The sequence below is a fragment of the Centruroides vittatus genome, unplaced genomic scaffold, assembly GCF_030686945.1.
Source record: "Centruroides vittatus isolate TY-2023 unplaced genomic scaffold, ASM3068694v2 contig_371, whole genome shotgun sequence".
Lineage (NCBI taxonomy): Eukaryota > Metazoa > Arthropoda > Arachnida > Scorpiones > Buthidae > Centruroides > Centruroides vittatus.
Window position 1 is genome coordinate 597,863 of NW_027122194.1, and position 9,669 is coordinate 607,531.

A 9,669-nucleotide genomic window follows, 5' to 3' on the forward strand; every position below is an offset into this window, starting at 1 on the left:
TTCAGTTCATCAAATTTACCAATATTTTGTGAATTTATTAAAAACAAATGTGTAATTTGTATAAAAACTTATTTTAATAAAATAAAATTAACACAGCATTAGTACATATGTAATAAAATGATAAAAATAAATCAAAAATAAAATAATAAAAACATACAATTAAATAAAAAATGTACAATAACAATAAAAAAAACCCAAAACAGTCACTACCTCTGTCTTCTATTTTGGTAGGCCTATACATTTCTGTAAAACTTGTTTGATTATTGACCATTAAAGAAAATAAAAGTTTACATTTGTGTGGACTTGTGTGAAATTAATTGGATGTTATTTATCCATGACTTATGTTTAGTCAAAAAAAAAAAAGTACAGAAAAGGAAGTTTGGTTTAAATGAATTATGTATAATAATTAAGTATTTATGTAAACCATAATTTCAGTAATAATAGTGAAATATAAACCATAATATGGGAGATACTATGTAAAAATAAAATCAATTCAAATTTAAATTAAAAAGAAATGAATAACAAACTATTTTGTTGCTTTGTCTTAGCAAATATAACTAATATCATTATAATTAACTGAGTACATTGTATTTGATTCAATAAACAATAACAACAGGTCACTTGTTTCATTTTCATGGAAATAGTTTCTTAAATAATTTTTAATTCATTTCAATACTGAAAATGAGCATTTAGCATTTGTGTTTAAAATATGTATATTCAAAAATATTTTAAAAATTGTTTATAAGTTCAGGAAAATAGATGTAATATTATGAAGTTAATACTAACAGGTAACTAAATTGTTAGTTGTTAGATGTGTATACAAACAATAGTTAAGTTTGATTGGTTACAGCCATATGACAGAACAACATTTCAAATGAGGACAAGAGGCTACCAAAATTTTTCATATACCACTAGTTTTATAGAGGCACCTGAAAAATTTAGTATTTAGTATTAGATCTAGTAATTTAAGTAAAATCTTCAAGATTACTTTTATTAAAAAGAAATATTTTATGTATTTCATTTGTTCAAACAAAAAACAAAGTTATAAGAGCCCATGAAGAGACAAAGTAGAGCTGTTGTCAGTTAAGTTCATGACAATATTTGAACTTTATTACAAGAGAATGACACAAACTATTTTATTCATATGAATATAAAATTGTTGATTTTATACATTATATATGGTATTATTAAAGAACAACTGAGATGAAAAATGCACACTTTTCATAAATTTTTGTAATATTTATATTATCAAAAGATAAACCTAAAAACAATTGTTTTTAAAATATTTGAAAATGAATCATAAATCAATCAGAAAACATCTAAAAATAGAATTCTTTTTGTGATTTTAAATATAGAAAAAAATACAATTTAGCAATGTTATAGCATAAAATATTTGTTATAAATAGTTTATACTTTACTAATCATTTAAAAATACTGATATTTTAAGTAAATTGTCATTCCTAATAAACATGTTGATAAATACTCTGCATTTGTATTATATATTATAATGTACAGTAAGTTAAAATAAATAATATATATTTATTATATTATATTATATTAATAATAAATAAATATTATTTTTATTAAATAATTTTATAATAATTTATCTGTGAAATTTTCAAAGAGACTTTTCAATATTTATTCAGAAATTATTTAATAAAAAATAATCAATAAAAATGATAATAAATTAATACTCTTTTCTATGTAAAAAAATTAGTATTTACAATTTTCCTATAATTATTTATACATTAACTCTACAGTATTAATTGTTTTAATATTTCTGAAAATAAATGCAGTTTGTAATTAATAATTGATAAAAATTCCTATTATAAATTAATACATTAATAAATTAAATAACAATTACTTTGTTAATACTCTATTAATCAATATATAAATTAAAAATTTTTAATTTATATATTGATTAATAGAATATTTAAACACAATGTTAATTATATTAAAATTGCTTTTACAAATCCAAACTATAATCAGGACAGACAAATTATTATATTAAGCTGATATGAACTCATCTAAAGTTTGAGATTGATTAAACTGTAATTTAACTTAAAACTGCTTTATTTATAGAAAAAGATTAAATTAAAACAAAATTCTGTAAACCTTTCTGCTTATTTAGAGAAAAACAAATGATTCAAAAGAGAATCATTAATAATAACCTCATGAAGATGTAATCAAAAAAGGCTTGAAGCTAAGAATGCTTTATTTGTTTAACTTTTTCCATCAAATAAAGTACTTTTAAATGAAAACTTAGATAAAATATGAAAATAATTACATGCTTAACTACTTTTATCGTTGTGAATTTCCCAAAAAAATATAATAGGATTTCAGGAAAGTCAAAGACATTTACTTTAATTTAGTACGTGACAAAAGCTTATTCATCAGAAATACTGATTAAAAATAAAAGCTTGACTACTTGGAAAAGCTTGTTTTTACTTTTTTAAAAGTTTACATAATTTGAAATATTTTGCTATGAATTATATATAACTTTTTATAACTGAACTCTCTAGTAAAATATATAGAAATTCATGTCATAAATGCAGTATTTATCATCATCTTCATAACTGACATCATATACATAATTACAATAGACATTGTTATAAGACTGTAAACAACTTTTTAAAATGTTATATTTTTCAAAAATATTTTACAATCTTATAGCAATATCTATAATTATTACATGTACGATACCAATTATACACATATTTATTACACAAGACAACAACATATATAACTTAACTAGTATGTTATGTTTGTATTATTAGAGTTGGAAGGGAGAAAAATAATGTATCATATAGTTCAAATAGCTCTGTAGAAAAATATAAACCTAGGAGTTTCAGCAAATATATTTACAGAAACAGGTCAGTGTAATTGATTGGCATGAATTTTTTTTTAAAATATAAAAATGTATAAAATTGTATAATTCTTGTTGCCTGTATATTGCCTGGTGAAAGGTGAATTATATCTAAAACTTATAGATAAAATATGATGTAATTACTACAATGCATATCTTTGATCTGTAATTGGTAATTAATATCTTTTGCCCATCTTTAGACTAGAAAATGACTGTTTCTTTATTGTGTTCAGTCAGTTTACATGTGTAATATGTTTACATTTATATCACAATGTAGAAACCCTATCCTAAACTGGATATATGTTAAGTGTTGAAAGTATTGTTATATCGCAATATATATGTATTGTTTTATTAATTTCTGTAAATATTTAAATATATATAACTTTATTAGACCAATTCATAATGCTATAACACAGAATTTATGTCTTTATAATCAGCATCATATACAAAATTGTCAGATTGTTGCACAACATTTAACATATACATTTATCATTGAAATCAACCTAATTCTGTTATATTTTTTAAAATAAATAACTGATTAAACGCATATATTTATCGCATTTATATCAACACACGTATAAAAGCCAACAATGCATTAAAATTGTTAAAATGTTTATATTAACGAAATATAAACTCAATATATTTAAATTCTGAATAAATTCAAGAGTGACGTAACGATTTAAAAAATGATTTATAGAAAAACATTTTTAACTCTTATACAACTACTCGGCAATGGAGTATATGAGCCAAAGGTTACATTAATGTACTGTATAATGCAATGTATTAAGTAATTTCTTTACATTGTTACGTATATATGTCTTTAAGTATGGTAATGTATACTACATTAATAACAATATATATGTATATATATTATATATATATATACCGATCATTAAAATAATATTAAAAATAAATAAGTTCCTTACCCTCCGGCAACAAGATGAATTACCGTATCGTAATGCGACATGCCATCTATAATATTAAAACATAATTTTCCGTAATAAAATTCTAAACTCGATACCTTAATCTTTAGGATAAACTACAATATAATTCCCTATTTCCCTACATTCGTATCACGTGAGGAAGTGACGGACTGCACGTGAACACTTTTTTGTTATTGGTCTCGGCCTATCACGTGATCGCATCGAGCAAACTCCGTGCGTTCGCGTGAACCGAAATAGTCGTCTGCTGGTTGTTTACGTTTTAAATCTTGGCGTCGGTGTTACCTTCGACACGTGTCTTTTCATATTTTAAAACTTTTTTTCTTTTATTTACGTAAAAAAAATTTTTTTTTAATATTCTTATTTGTTTTAAATTGTTGTATGTATAAATACAACGATATAAATTATTTTCTTTAATATTTTCATAGGAAAGTAATATTTACATCTTATTTTTTTATTTAGTATTATATATATATATATATATATATATATATATTGTTATACATATATAGTTAAAATTTTATGGTACAGAAATTATGAATGTGCTAAAGGAGATTCTAATTTCTAGTATAAATCCTCCTGGCTTATTCGTTAATCGATCATATTTTAAAAAGGGTGCGTCGCCTGGTAAAGCTGCTTTAATACGGCAAGATAAGCACGTTAATGACCTATTCAGTTTAATTTGTAACGGGTTATATTATTGGCTTGCTTATCCTGCTGTTTAAAACAGCTTTACCAGACAATTCGTCTAAAATGTGTATAAAAATTGCAATATGATTACATATGTAAAAAATTATAACAATTAGTGAGCTACTTTTGCATCATTTTAACATTTAAATCCTGTACAATTTGACGGCCGGATGACCGAGGACGACGCTTTGATGGATCCAGGATCGAATCCGGACGGGTCGAAAAATCCGAGGAATTTTTTGAAGGTTCCTCCGGATATGTCGAGCCCCATCTCTCAACACCCAGCTGTTCCGTTTCCCGTAATGGGCTTGATAAAATAAAGAACTCTTTTAGTGCCCACAAGGCGGAATGAATTTTTAGAAATTCTTTTACATTTTTCTATTCCAACAAGAAACTTAATGTAAGGCAATATATTTAGAGAATACGATGGTTAGCCATTCATTTGCCGTTCATTACACTCTAAATGTAATTACCTTACATTTAACTTTAGGACTTTTAATTTTTATACTAACTTTTCCGGATCGTGCACTAACTTTTAAACTTTTCTTTGAGAGTAAAACAGCAAAAAGAGGAAAAAAAAAAAAAAAGATTGGGAAATAACGGGCACGTGTTTAAAAATATATACACAGTATACAAAATTCTTTTTCAAATTTAGCTTACACTATTAGATGAATATTTACGTTAATTTCTATGTTACTTTATAAATATTTTGATTTTATATATTAAAAGAAAATAAATTTCATAAATTTTCATAGTACAGTATTTAATGAATGAATTTATTTATAAACTGGATTTCCATCATTCGATTGCTTAATTTACCTATCATATATCTATTTATATACATTCTGTTCAGTTTTATAAATTATTATGATTCATAATTCCATCGAGTTTTATTTTCGATATTATAGTAAAACCTCGATTTAACGTATTAATTTGGTCGAGGGGTGACCGTTAAAGCCGAAAGTCCGTTATATAGTAAAGTAGGCTTTCCGAATGCGTGTGTTAAAAAATTGACGAATTAGTTCTACGTAAGTAAAAACAGAAAAATTCAAATGGCATATATATGAGAAGTTTAATTTCACAGAAAAGTTTTCTATATGTATTATTGCTTTCCGAGACTGTAATAAATAAGTATAGACCTCAATCAAAATCAAATAAATAAACGAACGTTCTTTGGAAAATACACTTTGATTGTATTTAACTAAACAAATAAATAATGTTCTTAATTTAAGAAGAAAACAAAATTTAGATTTGACAAAAACAAAAAAAACACAAAAAAAGAACCTGTGTATTTGTCTTCGGATGATAAAATTTATCGAGACATTCCTATTGGGGCATGAAATTAAGAGCGATGACTCTTGGAAAAAAATGATCTGTTAATTGAATTAAATATAAAAAGTATTTCAAATGAATAGATTTTACATATGACATAAGGACCGGAAATTTTGTTCTTCAAATTCGAATTCCGTTAAATTGAGGTTTTACTGTATTGCTATAAGCATAAAAAATACCATATGTAGGCCTTACTAATAACAATATTAGTATATAACCGTATGCATTGAATTCTATCAAATAAATTTCAAATATTCTTTTTTACTTTTCGTGCCCTGTGGGCACTGAGGGCTTTTCGAGACAACATTTCAGAAACAAAAACGAATCATTTTGTTATTTAAGACTGTAACATTATGTAATGTTTTTGTAAACAGCCTACCTCCTTGTAGCGCATCGTAAAGATTATCTGCATACACACCCATTGCGTTGCTTAATTTTATGACAGCTACTATCTTAGGTTCGGCTAGACCAGGGGTTCTCAAAGTGGGCGATATTCCCCCCTTGTGGGCGGTGAGTAAATCTAGGGGGACGTTGGAGGCAAAGTACTGAACGGTGATTAAAGGCAAAAGTTGGGTCGATGATGGATTAGGGGGCGTTGGGTATAACTTTATGGAACAAAGGGGGCGGTGGATCGAAAAAGTTTGAGAACCTCTGGGCTAGACCCACAATCAAGGGCGTCGCCAAGGGGGGCAAGAGAGGGCAGTTGCCCTCCCCTAGAAATTCGAAAAAAATTATTTAAATGCTAAGTTTTAATTAAAATAATCTTCTTAGGCTTCTTGTAAGTTAAAAAAATGTTTTAATTAAGATACAGTATTTTTTTTCCGGTACATAGTAAATGATTAAAACTTTATGAATCGTTTTTATTTTACCTACATACAATTCACATCCTCTATCAATTTACATCATCTTGCCCCTCCCTGGCCCGTTGGCTGGCGTCGTCCTTGCCCACAATAAGAGTTTCCGCGTGGTGGGTGAGGAACGGAGACTATCTCATCCAGACTTATTCCCCGAAAAGTACGGTACCTGGTGTTTTTCTATTGCTCGGATTCGATTCTGGGTCCTCAAAGCTATAAAGTAAAGAACACCGTGGACATTAGGGAAAAATGGTTTAAACATTTTAATAATAGTTCTGTGGAAGTATAAATTTGTAAATAAATTTTATATTTAAAAATGTAATAGACTGAAATATTTACATTAAAATAAACAAGTTTATACAAAAATGAAAAATAAGTACAGTAGAAAGTCACCTATCCTAAACGGTTTTCAAAACAACAAGTAAAAGAAAGGTATAGCAGTGTACTGTTCAGACCACAAGGTAGACGGCCGGATGGCCGAGCGGTCAAGGTGGCAGCCTACCGCCCTGCGGAACCCGGGATCGGATCCGAACGGGTCGAATAATCCCCAGGAAATTTTCGGGGGGGTGGTCCGTTCGGATATGTCGGGCCCCGTCTCTCACCATCCGGTCGCCCCATAATGGGCCTACTAAAAGAGGCCCTCTTAGTGCCTACAGGGCGGAGAGAGTTAAAAAAAAAAAAAGAAAAAGACCACAAGGTATAGAACATAGAGACCAAACTCTCCACATTACTGGAAATTACTACTTCAGCTGTCAATTTTAGCGCCGTGAAACTAGGTCATAATATATCATAACATTACGTTATATTTTGAGTAAATTAATTTATTCTCAAATACAGTAATAGCATTAAAGTATTTATAGTTCATAAAACGTATAAATTCACAGTGCTTGATATACCCAAAACATGAAAACGAACGAGTTTCTGGATTATTCGAAATTTCGTTTATCCGAACGAAAGGACCTCTGAAACAGATCGATATTTCGGATAATCGATCCCTACTGTAGTAATAGGCCTAAATAAGATTATAAGATAACCAGTTTAAATTTTTTGTTTTACATTTTAAAAAATATGTTTTTGTTATTCGATTTTATTATTATTATTTTTAAATAAACATAATTAAATTTCATAATACAACATCTAATATTTCCATTAAGTTTGTGTTAGATTTAAGTAAATTGTTTTATTCTTCAGAATTCCCAATGGATATTTTAAAAATAATATTTAGTATTTTATACTCCATTTTTTTAACAGTAAAATATATTTTAAAAAAATAAAATACAGTAATATATTTAAAAATACATTTTAAAGGTGTTAGAATGAACCATTCTCTATATTAATATGACACGTCTGTTATTTTTAAACGTTGTTTTTCTTCAGTGAAGCTCATTGCGATAATAAATAGATAATATAAAGTTTATGTCAGAGAGATAAATGTTGAGCTGTAAATGAGATAAAAATGAAATTATCATTATATTATGTTTGTAATAAATTATATATATTAATAGAGCGAAGTCCATCAACGAATTTTTTCCAGTTTTGTCAAGTTTTGGACGGAACATGTATTCTGCAATTACAACTGTTTTAATTATCAACTGTTTCATCAAGATGTTTGTATATATTGGAAATACAGTAAGATTTGTTTCTGTAACAAACTACTTATCACTTATACATGTTTAATATCTAAAGAACTGCGCATTATATCTTATCCTTTTAATATGCATAATGTTTTGAAAGCCTATCTATATTACACGGATTAAATTCATACATTGTAAACAAAATAAATATGAAATTTATAAAAATTTATAATGTTATTTTTATACGTCTATAATCGTTATCTGAAATGTTTATTCTCTTTCACATTTTTTTCTGAGTATCGACATTAAATTTTTTTCAAATCAATATTAAGTTTGAAACAAAGATTTATGTTCTAACCAGCTGTTTAGATTTCAAGAATACAAATTTTATAGGATATTTTTACCTATTTGTTTCTGTTATTTTGATCGTTTTAAGTTTCCTCAAAACTATGATGCAATTAAAATTAACAATAAAATCTATAATAATGCTGAGGTTAATAGGACAAATTTCTCAATCTTCTATCTGACTTCTATCAGATAATAATTAAAAACATTTGATGTCAAGGGTGAAATATGTTATAATTAAAGTTTTTCAGCAATAGAAGTTCTAATAATAATTTAATGTTTAAAAAATATTAATTAATTAGTATTAAAATATAATGACAGCTTTAAGAAGTCACGAGGAAATTATATTATATGTAAACATACAGATAGAGTAAAAACAACAAACATGTTTTGACCTACAGCATGGTCCAAAAGTCAGTTAACCGAGATTTATTTTTTTTTTAAAGATTATTTAAGAATGGTTAAAACAGATTTGAAACAATTGCACATTCACATTTGTTATTTATACGTTTTATAATGAAGCAAGTGCATCATAAATAATGACACGCAGTTGTTCCAAATTAGTTTTAATCGTTTAAAATATATAGGCTATATATGGCATGTAAACGCTTATTAAACATTTAGTTAAATTTAAAAAATCGGTAATTTTAACATTCTATATGCGTAGCCTGTTGAAGTCTTGAAGGAATTCTGGTTTCTCTATCAATCATTCACCGCAATTTTTTTGACACCCAGAGCGTAACATATCCGTTTTACAGGTTCTCCATTATCTATATGTTAGAACGCTTTTAGTTTTGTTTTAAAAGTTAACGTGTTCATATTCACGTCAATATTCAGCATAAGTTTAGTTGTGTGGTGTACTGGAAAATATAAGAAATTGAATAAAAAAGAACACTTATTGCTTTTACCAAAGCTACTGTTACGTATATTTAAGTTATAAAGAATGTGAATGAGAGAGAATGACATCTGCTTAAGGTACTCTATGCTGAACTGAGTGGGTTTGAAGAATATGCAGTACAGTTGTCAAAATCAACCTCTTTGTGTAAATACGACGCTGTCTACAATAA

At 26.8% G+C, this 9,669-nt stretch overlaps 1 protein-coding gene across 1 annotated transcript in view; it reads right to left on the minus strand.

Annotated features, from left to right (window-relative positions):
- The window catches only part of LOC136975381 (solute carrier family 25 member 36-A-like), a 33,190-nt gene extending 29,214 nt beyond the window's left edge, over nucleotides 1-3,976 (minus strand). The window contains exon 1 of the mRNA XM_067270422.1: nucleotides 3,793-3,976. Coding sequence (XP_067126523.1) covers nucleotides 3,793-3,833 — 41 coding nt within the window. The 5' untranslated portion in view covers nucleotides 3,834-3,976. The remainder of the gene's footprint in view (nucleotides 1-3,792) is intronic.
- Between the last annotated feature and the right edge of the window lie 5,693 nt (nucleotides 3,977-9,669).